We start from the raw sequence: 23,580 nt of genomic DNA on the forward strand, positions 1-23,580 counted from the left end.
CCAACTATCCTACGTCAAGGCAGCTTTGGGGCTTGATAAGAAAGACGAGAAGCTGGCCGTAATATCGTAAAAATCTAAATCGTGACATTATAGATTTATCGTAAAAATCTACCTGAGCTGAAGCGATTCAGCTGGAATTTACTCTTCAGGAATATCCAGTCAGAACTTGACTTCGCAAGAGACGAAGTGTGAGAGCTTAACTGACCTAGAGGGATTTATTGCCAAAATTTCTCAACCACGGAATAGGACAAGCTATCCTTGGTGACTGAAATATAAATCTGTCTCTAAAGAGTCATTTAGAAGAAACTGGCTCTAGGAGTGGAGACTGAAGTTTGTTGGATTGTTTTGTCCCAAAACTTTGAAGTTGAAACAGCGTTAAAATCACTACGGAGATTTTAAACTTCGAAAGCCGGTTGGAGTAAGCTTTATTGGAAAGGTGTTTTTCAGAAGTTGTATAAGAAAACTACGACTGAAAAGTGGTGAGAACAAAGAAATGACCTTGTGCAAGCTTGCTATCAGCTTGTTTTGAATTGCGTCAATACGTCTTAGAGGGATATTGACCTACAAGTATGCTTTTACGTAAATGTGATGTTCGGCCAGCAGGAAGCAGCATCAGAATGGATTCCCAAAGGGAAAATGATTTTTCTTCAATAATGAATCTTCAAAGTTCTCTTACATCTTGGAGTGGGTTGCCTCCCTGAAAAGCTAGCGTGAGAGCACAATGGTGCTTAGGTGTATCAACAACAAAACCAAACGCTTTCAAACATTTGTAGCTGACAGAATCTCTTTCGTTAGGGATGCTGCTGATGTATCACCATGGAGATATGTTGGCACAAAGGAAAATCCTGCAGGTGAAGCATCAAGAGGACTGACAATAAACTGCTTCTTAAGCTGGAAGAGAAGAAGACTGAAGACGATTCTGTCTAATGGGCAGAATATTGGAGACTGTACCAGATGCACATGGTTTTGTACGCACTGTTCGACTTGAACCAAGAGCAATACCTTGGAAAGACCGATAACAAAGATATGTCTGCTCTTGGAAGCTGATACCTGAGTACAGCAAGGGCTGGTGGTTTGAAGATTGAAGAATCACTATAGTAGATTAGATGCCAAGATATAGTGCATGCTTTTCGATTATGTATGAAGTTTTTTTGGCTCCTTTTAATGTTTATTTGTAATTGTTGCGCTATACACTTATACCAATTAGGGGCCGGTGTGTTGGAGCCATTTTGCATTTCTTGGTTATTTTGGTATATTATATTATTTTGTATCCTGCAGTATTATTCTGGACACTAAAAGGTTAATACTATGCTTACGTATGGGCTGGGCGGAGCCAGAGAGCTTCCAGCTCAGACATATTTGTTCAGTTCATGCGAAGAAGCAGCTGATAGAAGATCACCCAGAAGAAGCTGCCAATATACAATCAGCATAAAGAACCTGCTGATAGAAGATCAGCAAGAAATATCTGCTGGAGATAAGATCTGGCAGTTTGTATAAGTCACGTAGGATACGGTAGGACATTAAATTTTTACCAAACTAATCAATAACAAGTCGATGACAAGAGACATTCCAATATGTTTATTGCAACTTCAAATAAACACCTAACTTCAAATGAAACGTCGTGTAGATCTCTGTTGTTTGCGTCAAGAAAATATCGTTCCAACTATCCTACGCCAACGGCAGCTTTGGGGCTTGATAAGAAAGACGAGAAGCTGGCCGTAATAGAAATGAAAACATACTGCTGATCAGACTTTGTATTTATGTTAACGTCGCGAAATTGCAGGCAGCATCGTGCCATAATCTCAACTCTTGACTGGAAGAAGATACATTTTTCATTACATTTCAAGGCCAATATTTGTTACTTTGAATTGTTATGACACATGTATTTTAGCTGAGGAAAATATTACATTAATCTCGTAGAAAGGATATGAATATTTAGTAAGTAATGTGTATTTAATACCATCCATGGTTCCTGGTTAAACTGTGAAACAGAGTGATGTTGAATTGCAAAAATATGATTTCAAATTAAGGTGCTTACCTGTTTCAGGTGATCATTCAGAGTGATCTGCATCCCACTTTTCTTCCGTAACATCTCGCAAGTCATTAAAGAGTAAAACAGTGCTGTGCATGCTAGAGGCATGCAGAAATAAAAGGCAAACAGCCACCAGTCTTTTGCTACCTTGTAGAACTGTAAGTGGAAACATGAAATAAAAACAAATTAGGCCAGTCATGGATGTTGAAAGTGCTACTCTTCCATTTTAACTTGGCATGGTGAAAACAACATTCACCTACTATGTGGGACTTTTAAGCTTATCACCTCAAACTTTCACTGCCATCTGTTTCTCCATCTCATAGACATATAATGAGAAATTAAATGTTTTCAAGCAAAAAGAATACTAAATCAAAATTCTTTGAATGGGTTTTCTTGTAGCATTGTGCCAGAGATTTATGTTTTATTTCCTGCAAAATTAAAAATCAGAAATCCAACCAGCTGCACTGTAATGTGTAGGAAAAAAACTACAGTTGCTGGTTTATATGGACACAAAATGCTGGAGTAATTTCAGCATCTCTGGAGAAAAAGAATAGGTGACGTTTCGGGACGCAACCCAGCAGCACTATAAATTCACGATAGACACAAAACGCTGGAGTAACTCAGCGGGACAGGCAGCATCTGTTCCTTGGGTCTCGACCTGAAATGTCACCCATTCCTTCTCTCCAGTGATGCTGCCCGTCCCGCTGAGTTACTTCAGCATTTTGTGTCTACCTTACGATAAATTCCTTGTCTGGGAATTGTCATGGCTTTACTGGACATAGGGTGAAATTCTTAAATTATGAAAGTTTAAAACTATGATGGATGAGTATGCTGGTTGTGCATTTTTCACCAGAATTTGTCGACATCTTAGACATTGGATACACTTATAAAATGTCTACACAAGCCCGATGGAAAGCTTTCAAATGTTGATTGACTGTGTTTTTTGATTTAATGGACTGTATTTTTAAGTTCTCTACAATTATCCATGAACCAAAACATTTTTTTACCTGCGTGGTCAGTCTGATCAGTCTGATTAGAAAATCTTATCTATTAACATGTCTGAATCTCTACAACATAGTAAAAAGGATGGAGCTACATACCTGCATAAACTTAGTTTCCTGCATGGGATGAAGCAAGCAGACGCTGTACCTTTTGCCTCGATAATCCATGTTTACCAGATCAAAGGCTATGTATTCAGGAACTGCCAAAATTATCGACACTACCCAGATGAGTAGAATTTCAATAATAGTCCACATGGGAACTCTGACACCTTGAATACGACTCCAAGACGCCACCGCTCGATACCTGAATGTGAAACACCACGTTAAATATGGTACCTTTTGACAGCAAGCTGCAAGCAAGAAACATGTCGTAAATTACCTGTCTATGCTGAGTGCACAAAGACTGAGAACAGTGATGCCAACAGATGCTTTCTGCATAAAAGGCAGCAGTTTACATATGTCCACCCCAAAAGGCCAATCTTCAGCGTGCAGCTGAAAGAAAAAAAGTACAATGGTTTTGGAACGTGGCAACTTCAACAGCCTGACCGCGGGAGAAGACGGCAGGGGAAGAGAAAAGACATTCTGGCCTTCCATCACAGTGAGGAGGTGACTGGAGGAGACTCACTGTGATGGATGTTTTTTTTGTTTTTTTTTGTGTTGGTTGTGATTGTGTGTGAAATTGTTTATTTTTATTGCTCTATTGCTGGACTATGAGTGACCTTTCATTTCACTGCACATCTTGTATGTGTATGTGATAAATAAACTTGACTTGATGTAACTTGAAACTAACTTTGGAAAAGTTAGTTGCATTGATAGAGAAATTTCATGTGAGTGCATTAAAGTTATTAATTACATGCAGTTCAATTTCAACATTTTGGTAATTCTATTGCTAGATGGTTTTAATTTTCTTACAGTTCAAATGCCCTGGTGTGGAGAGCAGTTGTCTCATACTCTCCACTGTCTGCATTCCCATCAGGCAAAGCCTTGCTCTAGGAACACTGTGTCACTGGAGTTGCTATACAACTTAATATACTATTTTGTTTCACTTAAATCCAAGTTTTGTCAGTTATGAAGCTCTCTCAACATGTCTTCAGCCATTACTGTCATAATCCATCCTAAATCTTCTGCATAACTGAACACCTCTTGAGTGAAGACTGACACAAAAGGCCGGAGGAACGCAATGGGCCAGACAGCATCTCTGGAGAAAAGGAAGACACCTTTTCCTTTCGCCAGAGATGCTGCCTGACCTGCTGAGTTACTTCAACCTTTTGTGTCTGTCTTCGGTTTAAAACCAGCGTCTGCAGTTCCTCGCTACACTTCTTGAGAGAACACTGATAGAAACATAGAAAATAGGTGCAGGAGTAGGCCATTCGGCCCTTCGAGCCTGCACCGCCATTCAATATGATCATGGCTGATCATCCAGCTCAGTAACCTGTACCTGCCTTCTCTCCATACCCCCTGATCCCTTTAGCAAAAAGGGCCACATCTAACTCCCTCTTAAATATAGCCAATGAACTGGCCTCAACTACCTTCTGTGGCAGAGAATTCCACAGACTCACCACTCTCTGTGTGAAGAAATGTTTTCTCATCTCGGTCCTAAAAGACTTCCCCCTTATCCTTAAGCTGTGACCCCTGGTTCTGGACTCCCCCAACATCGGGAACAATCTTCCCGCATCTAGCCTCTCCAACCCCTTAAGAATTTTATATGTTTCTATAAGATCCCCCCTCAATCTTCTAAATTCCAGCGAGTACAAGCCTAGTCTATCCAGTCTTTCTTCATATGAAAGTCCCGCCATCCCAGGGATCAATCTAGTGAACCTTCTCTGTACTCCCTCTAAGGCAAGAACGTCTTTCCTCAGATTAGGAGACCAAAACTGCACACAATACTCCAGGTACAACCATTTTACATAGTCTGAAGAAGGGCCTCGACCTGAAATGTCACCCATTCCTTCTCTTCAGAGATGCTGCCTGTCCCGCTGAGTTACTCCAGCATTTTGTGTCTACCTTCAATTTAAATCAGCATCTGCAGTTCTTTCCTATACATTTTATATATGTATTGAGTATTCTTTCATCTATTGCATGAAGCTTTGCTATGATTTGCAGATTTAGTCACACAAGTACATTTTATGTTTCTTATTGTTAACACACCAGACAGAGGCATTGGATTCTGCTCATTGTAACAGCTTTATACATTGTGATTTACTGTTGAGTGCTGTTGAGAAATAAATGCAGACTTGAAAAAAATATTCAAAGCATCTTTACAGCCTGTTCATCGGATTTTCCGGTAGGGAGATGTGGAGCACATGCCTGAAAAGTGTACTCAGTGGTTAACTCAAGGACCATCTGTGCTTAGAGCTGTCAAAGATCCATTATAGCGACCAGGAAAAATACAGGCTTTTGGAATGTAGTATTCCTACAGACACCTAGAAGAACCTAAGTTATCCAGGGTGAACTGGATTCAAAATTGAGACACAAGGAACTGCAGATGCTAAATTCTTGAGCAAAACACAAAGTGCTGGAGGAAGTCGGTAGGTCAGGCGACATCTGAAGGAGGCATAGAGAGGCAACGTTTGGGTCAAGACCCTTCTTCAGACAGATAAATTCAAAATTGGCTTGGTGGAACAGGTCAGAGGGTAGTAGTGGAGTGTTATTTTTCTGATTGGAAGTCTGTAGCCTGTGGGTATGCAACTGGTATATGTGGTGTTGTTTGCCAGCTATATTAACCATTTGGATGACAATACAATTAACATGGTTAGTAAATTTTCAGATTACACCTAAATTAGCTGTATACTGAACAGTGTAGTTGGCTATCTACGTTTATAAAAGGATCTTGATCAACTAGGGAAATGGCCCAAAGAATGGTAATTGGAATTTAACTCTGTACAAGTGTGAGGTGTTGCATTTTATAAATGTCAAGCCAGAGCACTAGGGGTACAGATACGTTATGCTACAGCTGTACATGACATCAGTGAGACCACATTTGGATACAGTGGTGACATTTAAATGATATTTACACAGGTGCATGGACAGGCCTGGCTTAGAGGGATGCAGGACAAGCACAGGCAAATGGAGCTAGCCCAGTTATATATCCTATTCCGCATGGACGAGTTGGGCCATAAGTTCTGTCTTCCTGCTGTATGACTCTATAACCCTGTCCACAGGTGCTTAATGCTGGTGCTGTCTTTGCAGAGAGTCATCGGAGAACCAGTGGCTGAGCTCACACAATCGAGCCAGGGAGCAGAATATGCTCTAGCCATTATCTCTTGAGTGGACATGTAGCCACTGACAAATATCTGCAATTCCCACATTGGGCTTGTCTTGTACACTGCTACCATACATAGAATGATGTTGTCACATCTCTTTTTCCCTGTCAAAACATGTTCCTTTCTTTTCTAGTAGGGACATTGAGAAACATTAATGGCGCAGATAAGCACTACTTTCAATGATGACGACAAAATTAACAAGAAGCATGAATAGTCTATGAGAGCATGCCTGGGACAAATTAAAGAGTACAATTTCGACAAATCTGGCTTTCCTTGCTCTGTCTGCCTATCCCTTAAATTTTATTAATGGCTTACATATCAATAAAATTGCATAGAAAAAGAAAAGCCTGTGAGAAAGCCAGAAAAAAGGGTAAATCAAAGCCATTTAGACTAATCAGTGGAAGAAGGACTTTAAGATGCAATCAGTGTTTGTGGTGTATACACATGATGTATGCTGTATATTTGCAGCAAAATGTTCAAAGCAGTATCTTATTATTTAAGGCATAAAATCTGTGCCATAAATAGAAGAAAGTCATCAGGCTATCAAGTTCATTTAATCTAGCAAATTGGCTTCCACAGTAAATTCCATCTGTTATCCATTGATTCTCTTATTCTTCAATCAACAATCTCATCTGCCAATAGTTGTTTTTCTTGATTGCAAATCCTTATAATACAACAAATATGGATTGAATTACCTATATACCTGAATTACCAAAAAAGAGGAATTCACATTCATGTAAGAATTTAGGATATCCCACAGTATTTTTAAAGAATTAAACAATTATGTTTGAATTCAGTCAATGTCATATGGCCATATGTGAAATATTCACTACACTCAGCAAAGTCCCATAGATGGAAATAAAATGACAAGCAGTTTCAGTTAAGGAAGCAACATTGGTCAAGTTGAAGAACAACTTTTTTTGTCACATGCCATCATATCTTGCATTTCTATCTGAGCCGACAGGTGAGACTTACTTTATTTTTCCACTGACATCAATCTCAAATATTATAGCCAACTACATGTTATATCTACTTGTTTATTGTTAGATAACCTAAGAATAACCTAACCATTGCCTGCCTCAATTGTAGATAGCAATCTTCTAACGTCTTTCTAATCAGTAGTTATTAATTGTTTAAATGTAAGTTAATGCTCCGAGAGGATCTAACTAAATTGCAATTTTGTACCCCACAGCACCCCACTCAAATCCTTACACATTCATGCTCTCTGTCACTGACTAAGTCTGCACCATTTGTTCTTATTTTCCTTTCATTTTAGATTGTGAAGAGAATTATCTAATTTGCTTTGCTGAGCCCACAGTAAGAACTTACACACAGGGCATGCAACTGGTGCTTTTCCAAGTGAGGAGTTAATCAGATAATGAATGGATGGAAAGATTCCAGATGTGTACAATCTTTGTCACAGAACAGCTTGCAGCAGTTTAACGTGCTTTGATGAAGTACAAACTATTATGGATGTCTTGGAAGACATTGTAAAATAGAAGTTAAACAGTCCATGCAATCAAAAAAAAATGCAGATGTTGGAATTCTGGAAAATGAACATAAAATGCTGAAAGATCTCGGGAGGTCAGGAAACATCTATGGAAGGGAACGCTAGGTAATGGCTCAGGATCATGAACAGAACAGAACAGAATAGAAAAGCTGCTAAATTCTGATCAAAGATCATCAACCTGAAATCTTAATCCTAATGTACTTTCAATATGTGCAGCCTGACCTGCTGAACATTTGCAGCATTTAAAATGACCAGCAAAGTTCTGACACTTTTATGAACGATGCAACATTTTCTTCTTAGATATTAATGCCCATCAATCAAAATGATAAGTATTTGTTTTTTTCTGCTTGAGTGAATTGTGGAATGCAGGCTCAGTGACAACATCTTTTTTATAGAACCCCTGACAAATTTCCACTAAACCTCCATACAAAGGAATTGCACAATGTGGTGACCACGTAATGAACCCAGTTGTTAACCATGTTGTAAATCCAGCTGTAGCCAAGTAGCCAGCTGCAGTCTGCAGAAGGGTCTCGACTCGAAACGTCACCTATTCCTTCTCTCCAGAGATGCTGCCTGACACGCCGAGTTACTCCAGCATCTTGTGTCTACCTTACCAAATTTGTAACTGGATTAGGCAAGGAAGTGAAGTTGAGCAGGTTGTTGGGGAGCTTTGGTATACAGCTGGTAAGGATGGCCTGAAATTTAATAAGGTTTCACATGCACTTTATTACAGAATTTGTGAGTCCGAATATTTGGATATAAGTTAACACCCAAGTTTTAATCCTCTCAGGGACTCATTGCTGCTCAGAGTTAGAATGACTAATTCTGGGTGTATTGCAAGAGTTTCTATGACGTTGCTTCCAACTCCTGAATGCCCATTTTTCCTTCCATAGTTTACCAATGGAAACATTTAACAATGTGTTGTAAGTATTTGAACTGTGCTCAATCGTTCTGTATAGCTGAATGGAAATGGTTGATGGTGATGAGAGAGAAGGAATAATTACAGTTTCAAAGCCAGGATTGGAAAACTGTTATGAAATAACAGCTGATGACAGATTTGGATTTTTCAATAAACGTTACCTATTTATTTACCTGTGTAAAGTATTAATTTTTAAATTAAAATTAATGCAATGAAGGAAACATCTTCCGTAACTATAAGACCAAAGTGCAGAGCAGTTTAACCATGTTCCCAACCATGTTAATCTTGCTGGGTAATCAATCTAACAATCTAGAAAGGATCCTACATGTTCAGACTGGACCATTGGATACTAGACAATAAAAAAGCTTTCTTGTTCTTACACTTTGGCACTTTGGTGTTATTGGCATAGTTCATAAATTGTAAATCACATAATTGTTGCAAACCAAGTTAAGGGCAAACATATATTACTTAGATGCTAGCTATAATTCCAAGTTGTTTTGGGTGCATGCAATGAAAGGAATAATTGATTTAAATACTAAGATAAGAGCAATTCTATTAGATCGTAGCATTATTATTATTTGTACCATTTCAATTTGCTAGGTATGTCATTGTTCACATTCTTTTATATTTCAACACAGCAAGTCTTGCATTACCAATATAAACCCTTGATTTTCTTGAGCAGTGCTGGCAGCTCTATGTGGAATGTTGTGTTGGCAATCCCTCATGTATCTGATAAAATATTTAGACCTCCCAAGCAAGTCATCTTGCATTCAGAAGATCCAAAGTTCTCAACACTATCATTCCACCTGCACTCTGATCTAAGGCTCCTCTCAGAGTTCAGAGGAAGAACACCAATTGTGTTCTCCTGGTAATTGCTCCTTAAGATCTCCTTGCTAACCTAGTGTAACCTAGTGTAACCTTGTGTTAGGTTAGACCTTGTGACAGTATAGTGATTCCTTCATTTCAGTGGAGAGAATGAGCTGCTTGGGTTAAGAGTAGATTTCAAGAATTTACTTAATATAATTTATTTCAGGATGTCAGAATATTCAACCCAACTGAGAGTTTTGGCAGCCGGTAAACTGAGGATGTAGCTTAGCCAGCCATCAAAGCATTTCTGTGGGAAGGTCTTTCTATTTACAGTTGGAAATATCTGCACTACACAATGTTTCACCAGTAGAATCAGAGTCAGCTTCGTAGACCAAGCTGCTATTAAAAGATAAGATCAAAGTAAGTGCAGATCCAGCAAATTAGGAAGCAGTAAACTCAAGTAACTCACCACTGCTGAAAAATCCCAAGCCAAAATTATTTGATTTTGCCACATAATCAAACTGTGTAAAACATGAAAGTGTAACTCCTACTATTCTTTCCTTTATTGGCAAAGCAAAAGACATTCTAGCAACAAATCATGCAAGGAAAATACAGTATTGTGGCAGCATAGCTCCCTCATAATTTCAGTCACCTTGGTTCGATCCTAACCTCCACTACTGACTATATAGAATTTGTGCATTCTCCCTGTGATTGCATAGGTTTCCTCTGGATTTGGTTTACTCTCACAACTAGAGGTGTCCAAATTGGTTGCGTTGTGGAAGGTCGAATGCAAGGGCTAGGTATACGGTTGATGGCAAGACACAAAAGAGGATTGATGTGCAGAGCAATCTTGGGGTCAGGATCCAAAGTGGCAACAGAAGCAGATAGAATGGTAAAGGCGTCTGATATGCTTGCCTTCACTGGTCAGGCCATTAAGTCATAATGCTGCTCCACAAGACATTGTTTACGCTGCATTTGGAATACTGCATGCTGTTCAGGCCAGTCCATTACAGGAAGCATGTGAAAGCTTTGGAGGGGGTGCAGAAGGGATTTACCGAATGCTGCCAGGATTTGGAGATATTAGCTGCAAGGAGAGGGCCGACAAACTTGGATTGAATTCTCTAGAAAGCCGTAAATTGAGAGAAGACAGGATAAAAGTATATAATGAGAGGCATAGATAGGTTAGACAGTCAGAACCTTTTTCCCAGTGTGGAAATGTCAAAGATTAGAGGACATAGCTTTAAGTTGTGAGGGGAAAGTTTAAAGGAAACGTGAGGGGCAGTTTTGTTCACTCAGAGAATGGTGGGTGTCTGGACTGTGTTGCCAGGGGTGGTGGTGGAGGCAGATACAACAGTGGCATAGAAGAGGGTTTTAGATAGGTGCAAAAATAAGCTGAAGATACAGAGGTATAGGTCATGTGTTGACAGATGAGATTAGTTTATCTTGGCATCATGTTCAGCCTGGACATTGTGGGATGAAGGGCCTGTCCTGTGTAGTACTTTCTATGTTTCTATGGTCTATAAATTATCCTATGTGCATAGATGACACGAATTTGGAGGAGAGTTGATGGGAACTGAAGATTAAGAAATTGGGATCGGGTAGGATTACCATAAGTATGAAGGCGTGTCGGGAAGCAGTAAATTTGGTGCAGACTCGGTGCGAAATAGCTGATGTCTCTTTTAAATTGTTCAAGGGTTAAGGCAATGAATCAACTTCCTACATTGCATTAATGAACTGAAGATTTGTCCTGGAGTTTTAGTCTGAACTCATTGATTAAATCAGAAAAAAGCATGCATAATGCTATTACACTAATTTACTTGATACGAGTAGGTTTCTTACTCAATTCACGCTACTCAGGCAGCAGTTGCGTTAAACAATCTGTTATTCAGTCTGCCTCTCAATCTTAGAGGTGCATGTACTACAGTTCGTTAGGTAAAAAGAGAAGCCATAACTATACCCGTCATTGATCAAAATCAGTATACTGTCTAGAGAACAATCCATTGTTGGAAATTCAATGATATTGTAACTGATTCTTGAAAGCTACAATATATTTTCTTGGTCATCTAATTTCTCAATTTCCTGCTCCTTTCATGAATCAACTTACATTTGTGTGGATCACCTCACTTTTTTATATATATTCATGGTGTTAAACAGGGACATCATCAGAGAAAAAAGAAAGAACAAGCTTATTTCAGACCTATAGAAAAAGCTATCAGAATATGTAATGAAAGAGACAGACATTATGGACAATCTTAAAGAAGACAGATAACACAGAAATAAGTCAGCCAGTGTCTTCCTCTGGGCACCTGCAGGTAAGAACATAAAGATTAAAGTGGATGTTTATCAAGTCATGAAACTCAGATAGAATTTCAGACTTTCGACCATATTTAAAACTGGTTGTACTTATATTTCAATGTGTTATATAATGAGCAGATAGATACCTAAGTGGATGGTCAATGCTAATAGCACTGATGCTTCTTTTCCATGTCCACCCATGTCTTTAACTACAACAATTATCTCCAGATCCTTGAATTCCACTCTTGTTATCTCTTGATCATCAAGTTTCTTTTTAACCACAACAACTGACTTTACAGATGGTTTCCACTTGCTTTTTAAATTCACCTTCAATCCCAGCATCAGAAGTTTGCCTTCAATGCAGTACTCTCTACCAGCGTGCTCTCCACCACTTAGGTCTCTGGATGCTCTTAATGAAGTTCCTTTATTTCACCATTATCTTTGGACAAAAATAGAAGCAACTAAAGATTTGTGATGATGACAAGCACTTTAGCTTCCTTGTACTCTTCAAACACAATGCTGCCTTTGTTCTGGATAAGCACCATTCTGACCTCTCCTCTCATATTCAGCTCCAGGAAACTAATGCTGTACCCTTCTTTGAATCCATCTCTTCACATGTTTTTTGTTCTGCCCTAACTTTGCAACCCATATCCATAAAGATTATTCCTTTTGCATTATTGTCCTTAGCTAGGTCCATAAACGGCAGAAGCCATCTTTCCATTTTCACTTCCAGTCTTGATTATTTTTCCCACAGCCTTCAGCATATCCCATCTCTCTGACCCTACTTAAAGTGTTTTAAAATCCCATGACAGGCTCACACTTCCTACCTCCAACTACTTCATAACTTTTATCTGACTGCATACCATATATTGGAATGTTCTCATAAACCCGTCCATCTCTTCCTCATGCCCTTTTCTCTTTAGTGTCTCTGTAAAACAGATTTGTGGAAGGGTCATTGACTTAAAACATTACTCCCTACAGATGCTGCCCCAGTAATTTCTACTTTTATCTCTCGAATACAGAGCCCTTTGAGCAAGCTTGTTCTCATCCCTTCAGGGTTGGTTGTATTCTTTGCATATATAGGAGCCTTCTGTATTTCCCTGCATTGAATAACTCATATAAATAAGTGTTAATTGCAATGATTACAGCATTCTGTCCAAAAATGACAACATTATTGAAAAGCAGCATGGTATTTGACTCATTAAGGAGTTTTGAAATGTTATTCACTGATGAAAAAATGCTGAATTGTGTGGTGGGGGAGAAGAAAGTCATGGAAAGAATGAAGTAGGGAAGCTGCAAATTCCATATTATTAGGCTTATGGTGCAATGTGCCAGATCACACTATCTGCTCCCAGGTTAGGGGTGTTCTAACCGCTCTCTCTCAGCCTCTCCCTGTATTGCCACCTGCTTACCCATTCCCAGACCTCAGACTTATCTACCTATACTGTAACTTATGTGGAGCAGTACAGTAGTGCAAATGGAAGAGCCACTGCCTCATAGCTCCAGCAACGCAGGTTCAATTGCAAACTGTGCAGAATTTGTACTTTCTCCCGGTCACCCTAAAGAATTCCCTACCTATTTATTCATCCCACATCCCAAAGACCTGTGAGTTGGTATGTTAATTAGCCACTGTAAATTGCCTCACATGCAGCTGGCTAATGGAGTTTGATGGGAATGTGGAGGAATAGGTTGCAGGTAAAAATAGGGAAGGAAAGGGATTGATCTGTGAGCCAGCATAGACTTGAAGGGCCAAATGGTCTCTTCCATGTCTTTAGGATTTATGAAATAAGTAAATCACATTCCTGGCTTGAAGAAATAAACAGCAATGTGTATTACCAAGGTCAAATATTCCACGTATGTCATTTAACAGTCGGATTAAAACATTTTGAACAAATGTAAAAATTGTTTATGCAGCCCAAGATGTTTTTTTTCTCTCCCATGACTCCAGACTTCTGTAAATAAATATAATTAAATTAATAAAAGTTAATATTACTTTGGAGAAACTTTGTTTGCTTTTCCTTTAACTCAGTTGCAATTTTGTTAAAAAATCATCCTGGATTTTAAGTCAGGCCTTGCTGAACAAATCTAATGTCGGAATAGCAAGTTTACTATTTGTGAAGATTTCAAAGTAGCGTTGCATAGATGAATCCTGTAAAGGTAAGCTTCCAAATTATGTTGTAAAGCAAAGTAAATAACCAAGTGAAAAAATATGGCCCAGTGGAATTTATTTCCCTTTTATTTAGCTTCCAAACTGAGGTGTAGTGTGCCTAACCTACACACTGTGGATCCTTGAATATGTACAGATTCAGCTGGCAAGGAATTTATACAAATATAAAAATAAATACTTTGCAAACATTCCACCAGGCGTTATGGCAAGATAAGTAGCTGTTGATTATAGGAAAGAAAGTGAAAGAAACATTGTTAAACTGATCATCCATCCTTGGTAATTAGCAATATGACCAACAACAGTTTTATCGATTTTTATTGATTGGATCAGGAACTGCAATGGTTATCATGATATTGATGGTTAGATTACTGCCAATATGCTGTACTTGTTAGAATAAATCTGACAACCTATGGTGAAATGAGATCATGCTGAAATACCAGGGATTTGTTGTTTTTGAAGTATAAACTGTTTACTTTTTTTTAGTATAACGATAAATGATTAGGCCTCGTTGAGACCTCAGTGAAGACTGATCATTTCTTCCTAGCATAACGTTCAGTATTAATACTCATCTCCATTGTTTGAGACTAATGAAATAAGAGAAAATAATAAAAGCAAAACAAAAAGCAAAATATGTATTAAAGTCAAAAGGTCTGAAGTGTTTATTATACCATTTAATTTACACAGCTGTATTCTTTCCAAAGAATTATTTCTGCTGTGTAGATATGTTTTTCATCCACAAAGCTGAACAAACATTTTTAATATTAGTAATCAAGACATCTTGAAAAGAGCGATGTTAGAACTTCTATTGAAAGTGACATTTCCTGCTAACCCTCAGGGCATAAGCACCACCAACACATGTAAACTGGATGCAGTATTACTCAAATATATTCATAATGGAAAATAAAAATGCAATAATTTTAAATAGTTTACAATATTTAAGATTAAATAGCTTCTTAATCTCAAGAAATGTGCATGATCTGTGTATTTATATATACACACACACACACATATATATATATATATATATATATATATGTGTGGATAGATTCAGTAAAGTGGAAGCATGGAAGGGTTTGGATAGCAACCTATCTCTATGCAAGAAGGAAATATTAGGGGTGAATATAAGGAAAGAAGGGGTGGCACAGTGGCGCAGCAGTAGACTTGCTGCCTTACAGCACCATTGAGTTTAAACGTTCTTCCTGTGACCGCATTGGTTTTCTCCGGATGCTCCGTTTTCTTCCCATATTCCAAAGACATGCAGGTTTAATTGGCTTTTGTAAATGATCCCTAGTGTGTGGGATAGAACCAGTGTATGCATGATTGCTGGTCAGTGTGGACTTGGTGGGTTGAAGGGTCTGCTTCTGGACTGTATCTCTAAATTAAACTAAACTAAATCATTAGTGCAAAACCAATGGTTGTGTATTAACAATCAGTTCTGCTCACTTTTACTCAGTCCCATTGTAGCCATCCAAACCAAATGTCGGAAAGTGTTATCAACAGTGGAAGCATAAATTGTTATTTGGCACAGCAACTGAAGTCAAATTACTCCCCACTTTTTCCTTTCCATTAATGGTGTATGAAATATAGATTCTGATAATTCATTAAACTTTTGCTTGATTGACTGTCATGTCTGATTCCATTTCATACAGAAATAAGCATTCTTCTGCTCCAGCTTAAAATTAAAACTGAAATGGTTTGGATTGTCATTGAATTTAGAGTGTGTAGGTAAGATGCATTACTCATTGACACAGTGCAGTGTGCACTTCCTCTGACTGCTTATACAATACATTGGCTGCTTGCCTGGAAATGTAGTACTGCTTGGATCAATTGAGATTTTCTCAATTTTTATTTAATACTTCAAATAAAAAAGTGCTTGTGTCACAGCTGGATACTAATATCAGTTAAGGCAGTTTATGAGAAACACCAGGTTATTAATTTTGGAAACTGAGACACAAATTACAGGGGAAGCGAGGATAATGGGAAGAGAAAGGGAAAGTGATATTAAGGCCAAAATTGAATTAGCCACGTTTTTATTAAATGATGCAACAGGTTTGATGGGCAGATTGGCCTGCTTCTGTTTCAGTTTATTAAGGTTTTTAATGTCCTAGGTCCTATTTAAAGTACTCTCATATCCGTTTTAAAAAAAATTAAAAGTTACATATTTCAAGGAACTGCAGATGCTGGTTTACAAAAAAGACACAAAGTGATGGAGTAGCTCAGCTGTTCAGGCAGCATCTTTGGGGGACATGGAAAGGCAACGTTTTGGATCGGAATTCTTCAGACTTAGATCTGAAGAAGGGTCTCGCTCGACCTGAAACGTCACCCATTCCTTCTCTCCAGAGATGTTGCCTGTCCCGCTGAGTTATTCCAGCTTTTTGTATCTATCTTCGGTTTAAACCAGCATCTGCAGTTCCTTCTTACACAAAAATACAAGGGGGTCGTCCTATTTTCTATTAAATAAGGAACCAGAATGCGAATTAGGTTAGATATGTAAAATCGTTGTTTACCAACATATATTTAAATGGTGTTTTTTTTTTAATTGGCCACTTGCTGAAGACGGAAGGTGACTATTTGGGTCCCAACGCGAAACGCCACCTATCCGTCTGGACATGCTCTCGCTGACCCGCTGAGTTCTGTGATGTGATTGAACGAGGCAAACAACTCTTTTTAATGAATCCGATTGAAAGACTGGAACATATGTAACTCGAGGGCAGAATAAGAATTCAATGCCAATAAAACTGTCGAAAGAGAAATAGAAATTGGGAAAGGAGTAGATAAAATAAGCGAATGAAACAGACGTAACGGAAAAATTAAAAAGAAAACATGAATAGCACGTTTTCAAATGTCTATTTGGGACAGTTGTTTATGTGGGACACTTGTGAAAGTTCATTTTGAATGCCAGAAATAGTTCGGCAATAATTAACACGTATATCACCTCATTAACATGATATCTGGACTGGATTGACATTGATTTTCTCTGAAAACACACAGGAAATGCTGGAGTAACTCAGCGGGACAGGCAGCATTTCTGAAGATAAGGAATGGGTGACGTTTCGGGTTTCGAGATGCTGCCTGTCGTGTTGAGTTAGTTACTCCGTCATTTTGTGTCTATCTTCGGTGTAAACCAGCATTTGCAGTACCTTCCTAACTTTCCTATTAATTTTCTCTGACCTATTTAGTTTCATCCAATATCCAAACAAGAGGGGGGGGGGGGAAGTATCATTGCACGAAATGCATATCAACTATGAGTCAGCAGTGAAGTCTTCACTAGGTTAACAGCGCTAATAAACCAGACAGCAGATTTTTTTTGGAAGATAGTGGACTCACGTCTGCCCGCGTCCACCACTTACATACAAACAGCAGCACAGGACTTCAAGCTCGTCGCAACATTAAGAGCAAAATCTTAAACCATTTGCAACGATCTGGAGAATTGCTTTTTTTTAAACCGAGGAAATCGTGCAAATTTCATTTCAGAAGACGCCGTGGGGGAGGAACGGGAAACATTTTAAACTTCATGGGCGATTTGGTCCGGAGTTACAAGCCAACCATCGAAACGTTGGGGTTCCGGCGAAATCTCTTGTTCATGCTTTAAAATGCTGGTTCTAGTTCTGGTTGAATACTGTGCAAACACCTCATAAGTGGTTAGCCGGGATTGCAAGCACATTCACCCCCGAATTGTTGGTACGTAAAACAGTGGCCCAAACATGTGTGAATCAATTTAGCTGCGTTAGAAGTTGTGGTTTTTAACACCTATCAAATGTGAGCCACGAGAGACCGCAGGTTCTGGGATCTGGAGCAAAGACATCAATCTCTGGGGGGGATTTAGCGGGTCGGACAGCATCCGTGGAGGGAAATGTCGAACGGGCAACGTTTCGGGTCGGTTCCCTACTTCAGACTGAAGAAGGGTCCCGACACGACCTACGATTTAAAAAAAATAGCTCTAGCTCTTGACAGATTCGGTAGTGAAGCTGACACAGTGAGAGGGACGTTTTTCAAATGTTAACATGATACCCGTTCCTGACTGCAATCTCCCACCCGTCCCGATACCACTCACCTGTTTGTACCTCGCCGGACTGGGGCAGAAGCTGAGCGAGCAGCCTTACCTTGTACACCGTGATGGGGATATCGATGACAATGTGGAGCAAGTCCCCCAGAGCCAGGCTGGCTATCAGGATGTTAGGTCCGTTCCTCATGTACTTGTTTTTGTAAATGATTCTCAGCAGCGTGGAGTTGCCGATGATCCCGACCACGAAGACCAGGCAGGAGACGATGGTGTTGATGTACTTGAAGGTGTCCTTGATCTCCGGTCGCTGCTTGCACATCGGACGCAGGTTGCTCCGGGTCCCGTTCACACCCTGGATGCTCGCATTCAGGGTGTCCTGGTAGAAGTTTACGGATCCCCTGTGGGGAGTGGGTGCGATCGCCTCTCCGTCTGTGGGTCCCACCTTTGTCCCATGTTGAGGCAAGGTCTGAACTTCTTGGCCCCGAACGGTCTCCCCGAGGGTCAGGACCAACAGTCCGACGAGAGCTGCACAATGGACCATCCTCACTCACTCTAGCGACCAGTCCCAATAACTGGGGACGCGGAGAGTTTCCCACTGAGAAATTATAACGGAGAGGAGGGGCTAGGAAGTGGAGCAGAAAACATAGGATTACACCGCAGTTAACATCCAACCAACTCCACTTGCTTGCTTCAAGCGCCGCGGGGCTTCCATTTATCACCACTTCCCACTAGTCTCTCACTCAAAAGTTCAGTCCGTTTCTGATAAGGATCGGCCGGGATAGACTGGAGGAAATTATCGCCCCATTATAGTCACCTCGCAGGCAATAGAAGTGGCGAGAGTGGGCACTGATAGCCAATGATGTGTTAATGAGAACTCTGGTCAATCTTTGACAGAATAAATGTTTTATCCTTTACCACCGATTTTCACGCCTTACTTTAATTTCAACGCAATTGCTTCATCTCTCGGCTGAAACACCCGTTTTTCCTCTAATTCTCTAAACTATTCAACACCCATGTTCCAGGATATTCACGCGGTTTATACTTACATAGATCTCCCCAATAACGGTGTGTGGTTGTGGTAGCGTGTTGGAGACGGTAGTCCGGGTTGGGTCCGAATTGGTGTGTGGTTTATGTGTGTGTGTGTGTGTGTCTGTGTCAATGCTGGCAGTAGACTGGTGCTCGGATCCCACACACTAGGCTTTTGAGTTACTTGTTCTATCTCTGTCCGGCTTTTGGTCTGAGCGAACGGGCGAAGCTTGCTCGGTTTATCTCTGGCGCGCTGAATCTCCGCGGTCTTTATGACAGTCTACTTCACTCATCCAACACCCCTGCTGGGTCAGCCCTGCATCATCCGCTCTCGGGTCCCAGTCAGCGAGCGACATCTTCTCTTTCCCCGCAAGACTTTCGGAAGAAGAGTTCGCTCGGGCTTGGCGAGCGAAGCATGTTACCAACGCCAGCTTCCTAACCCAGGCACCGCAAACAAGGCGATCCGGCTATCTGATAGAAGTTGTCTTGTAGTGTTGACACCAAGTGCGGGTTGTAGCTGGGAATCGCACAATGTCTGCGTGGATACGCAGTGTAACTTGCTAATACTGCAAAAGTAGTCCAACCTAAAATCAAAGTAGTTAAAAAGTACATTGTGCTCATCAGCAAAATGTATCGGTTAAAGTTTATACCCTCCATCCGATTGGAAAATAAATAGTTTGGCTCGGAGTGTTTGGGGGAATGCGACTGACGGGAGCGTTCGGTGGGTCCAAAGACCTGTTTCTGCACCTTAACGAGTCTATTATTTTGGCTTTAAGCTAAAATCTATTTCCAAGTAGCCTTAATATTGACTTGAATAAATTCACACCCTAACAGTAGCTCCCATTTCTTTTGGCAGGCTATGTAGACAATTTGATAGCCCTGGGCCTCTTACCAATCTCCCACTCAAAAGTCCCCAAAACACAAAACTACCCGCTGCTTGTTAAATCCATTCCCATGTTTCTGAAATCTCCACTTCTCCATTCAAACTGCAGTCTTCCACCCATCGCTTTAGTTTACTGGCACCACATCTTTCTTTAAAAGACTTAATAAATACTGCAAGAGTGCCTACAATATCCCCTCTTTTGATTAGTAGGAAAGAACTGCAGATGCTAGTTTAAATCGAAGGTAGACACAAAACGCTGGAGTAACTCAGCGGGACAAGTAAAAGCTGGAGTAACTCAGCAGGACAGGTAAAAGCTGGAGTAACTCAGCGGGACAGGTGAAAGCTGGAGTAACTCAGCAGGACAGGTAAAAGCTGGAGTAACTCAGCAGGACAGGTAAAAGCTGGAGTAACTCAGCAGGACAGCTGTCACACAGCATATAATCCTCCAATACTTTCACCACCTCCAAAGGGAACCCACGACTGGCCACATCTTCCTATCTCCACCCCTTTCTGCTTTACGCAACTCTCTGGTCCACTCGTCCCTTCCCACCTAACCCACCCCCTCCCCAGGTACTTTCCCCAGCAACCGCAGTAGATGCAACACCTATCCCATTACGTCCCCCCTCAAAATGGCGGCACTGCCCTAGCAGCTGCCGCTCACCTGCGGTCCATTTGTCTTTGTGTTTTTGTTGTTTTTTTTTGGTCTTAATTGTAGTTGTGATGTGGTGTTTTTGTGTTTGTGTACTATGTGTGTATGTGGGGGGGAGGGGGAAACTAACACTGTAAATATGTGTCCCTTCAGAACGGAGACCCGACCTTTGTTTTCTGGGCCGTGTCTCCGTTCCTGCTGCGGCCTCCCATCGGCCCAACTCCTGGAGCTGGCGGCCTCCATCGGACTTACCATCCAAGTCCGTGGATCGGACTTACCATCACCGGAGCCGGCCGTCTTCGGAGGCTGCGGGAGCAGCTGCGACTCGCCTTAGGCTCGGGCCGCGTGGATGCCGACATCGGGAGCTCCGGCAGCGGCAGCGTGTTCGCCCGCCCCGGATCGCGGGGCTTGGGCCGCGGACATTTCACCGTCCGGCGCGGCCTAGGATATGCCGCGGGATATTTCTCTGCTGGGCGGGGGCTTCAATGTCGGGAGTCACGACCGCCCCGACGTGCAACAACAGCGGCAGCAGCGTGTTCGCCCGCCCCGGATCGAACTTATCATCGGCGGAGCCGGCCGTTTTCGGAGGCTGCGGGAGTGGCTGCGACGCGACGTGCCTTGGGCTTGGCCCGCTGTGGACCGTCCGGTGCGGCCTACAACCACAACAACCTGACTGCGGGCGAGGCACAGCGGGAGAAGGGAAAGACATTGTGGCCTTCCATCACAGTGAGGAGAGAGAGGACTGGAGGAGACTCACTGTGATGGATGTTTCTTTGATGGATGTTTCTTTTTTGTGTGTTTTTGGGGTTGGGTGGTTTGAGTGCCTGTTTGATGCTTTTATTGTTGGACTGTGTTTTTGGGGGTTTTGGGGTGTGTGATTTGAATGCCTATTTAATGCTTCTATTGTTGGACTGTGTTTTGGGGGGTTTTTGGGGTTGGGTAATTTGGGTGCCTCTTTAGTGCTTTTATTGTTGGACTGTGGGTGATTGAATTAACATTTTGTTCAAGATGGCCGCGCCGTTGTGTTTGGCTGCCTGCCACTGTATGTTTCTTTTTTTCCTAGTCAGATGTGCAGCACTTTGGTCAACGTGGGTTGTTTTTAAATGTGCTATACAAATAAATTGACTTGACTTGACTTGACTTGACTCCATCCAAGGACCCCAACAGTCTTTTCAGGTGAGGAAGAGGTTCACATGCTTGCTCATCTACTGTATCCGTTGTTCCAGGTGTCAACTTATGTACATCGGCGAGACCAAGCAGAGGCTCGGTGATCGTTTTGCTGAACACCTCCGCTCAGTCCGCCTTAATCTACCTGATCTCCCGGTTGCTCAGCACTTTAACCGCTCCAATTCCCAATCTGACCTTTCTGTCCTGGGCCTCCTCCATTGTCAGAGTGAGACCGAAACGTCACCCATTCCTTCTCTCCAGAGATGTTGCCTGTCCCACTGTTACTCCAGCTTTTTGTATCTGCCTTCCCCTCTTTTGATTGTTTTAAATCCAAGGACGTCATAGTTGTACCATTAGTTTTATCCTTTATGCATTTGAATCTGTATATAATATTTTTCATTTGAATTTATATGCTTTAATGTCATTTCTAATCTAAGCTTCTGATGTCATAGCCTTAACCTGCCATCTTGTATAAATACTGAGGCAAAGTGACTATTTAATATTTCTATTCTTTCACTATTGATGCGTATTTTTATATCCTGTCTCTTCTATTTCTATCACAACTTTCTTATTTTATTGATGCACCTGTAAAACAATTTTAATATTAGATATTCTTTGATAATTTAATTTCACATAATTTCATTATTTTTTATTATTATTTATTTCCCTTAATCTCTTTGCACTCTCTTTTGTCATACTTTTTCTTTGCCTCCATACATTTAATGAACCCTTCTCCTGAATTATTCCCTCGTTTTTATTTATTGATTGTATCTCATCAATGTTGGTTTATTCATGTACCTTGGCAACATCCAACTCTATCTTACCAACAATTCTCTCGATCCCTCCATTGTGTTACAAATTGTTTATCTGACATTAAATCTTGCGTTAACTTAATTTCCTTCCATTAAACGATAAGAAGCGGAAGTCAGCCTACATCTGTTTTTCTGCTACTGGTTAGCTGCTCGTTAGGCGGACCCAAATTCTTTACAAGCCCACTGCCTTATTTAACTCTGAGCTGAGTTTAAAAACATACACCTCGACTTCCATCATCTCTGCTTCCTCAAAACGTGAAGGAAATTTGACATGAATTTAATTACTTTTACCAATTTCTACAGATGCCTTAGAAAGCATCCTATCCTGAAACATCACAGCTTGCTTTGGCAACCACTGTGGTCAAGACCACGAGAAATTGCAAAGAATTGTGTACGCAGCTGTTTATCACACAGACCAGCCTCCCACATGACAACTTTATCTATACTTTGCACTGCATTAGGAAAGCAGCCAACATAATCAAGGACCACTCTCTCCATTCTCCTGTTGGGCAGAAGGTTCAAAAGTTTGAAATTATGTATCACCAAGTTCAAGAACAGCTCCACCCCTACTGTTATTAGACTTGAATGGATTTCTCATATGCTTAATATAAATTCCTGATCTCCCAATCTACCTTGTTGTGAATCTCACACCTTTTTTTAATCTGCACTGTCTGTGCAGCTGTGACACTCTGTTCTGTATTGTGTTTATTTTCTTTTTTGCATACTATAGATAATGTACTCATCTATAGGAAGAATTGCCTGGATAGCACACAAAACAAGGTTTTTGTACACGTACACATGTATTGTACACGTGACAATAATAAACCAACAAAAGCAATACAGCTGCTCCATCTCAAACAAGTTCTGCTTTCTCCCTCCCTGATGCCGTGTCTCCCAACTGACATCAAAGCATTTAAAAGTGCTCCCAGCTGCATTTGCTGTCACAGAATCAACTCACACAACATAGATCCATATAGCTGAGGAACAGGCCCTTTGGCCCATAATGAATGTGCCAGCCATAATGCCAATTTAAATTAGTCCAATCT

The 23,580-nt window shown here is 40.7% G+C and overlaps 1 protein-coding gene across 2 annotated transcripts in view; it reads right to left on the reverse strand.

The window, feature by feature from the left end:
• LOC144595167 (endothelin receptor type B-like) overlaps positions 1-19,387 on the reverse strand; it is a 36,742-nt gene extending 17,355 nt beyond the window's left edge. Inside the window, exons 1-5 of one of the 2 annotated variants that reach the window (XM_078402318.1) lie at positions 19,044-19,387; positions 18,098-18,592; positions 3,413-3,525; positions 3,133-3,337; positions 2,039-2,188 (exon numbers count right to left, since the gene is read on the reverse strand). In XM_078402318.1, the coding sequence (XP_078258444.1) occupies positions 2,039-2,188; positions 3,133-3,337; positions 3,413-3,525; positions 18,098-18,538 (909 nt within the window). In that variant the 5' untranslated portion in view covers positions 18,539-18,592; positions 19,044-19,387. Of the gene's footprint in view, positions 1-2,038; positions 2,189-3,132; positions 3,338-3,412; positions 3,526-18,097; positions 18,620-19,043 lie in introns of both variants that reach the window. The other variant, XM_078402317.1, reaches the window with a different exon arrangement.
• Between the last annotated feature and the right edge of the window lie 4,193 nt (positions 19,388-23,580).

The sequence above is a fragment of the Rhinoraja longicauda genome, chromosome 7 (genome assembly GCF_053455715.1).
Source record: "Rhinoraja longicauda isolate Sanriku21f chromosome 7, sRhiLon1.1, whole genome shotgun sequence".
Taxonomy (NCBI): Eukaryota; Metazoa; Chordata; class Chondrichthyes; order Rajiformes; family Arhynchobatidae; genus Rhinoraja; species Rhinoraja longicauda.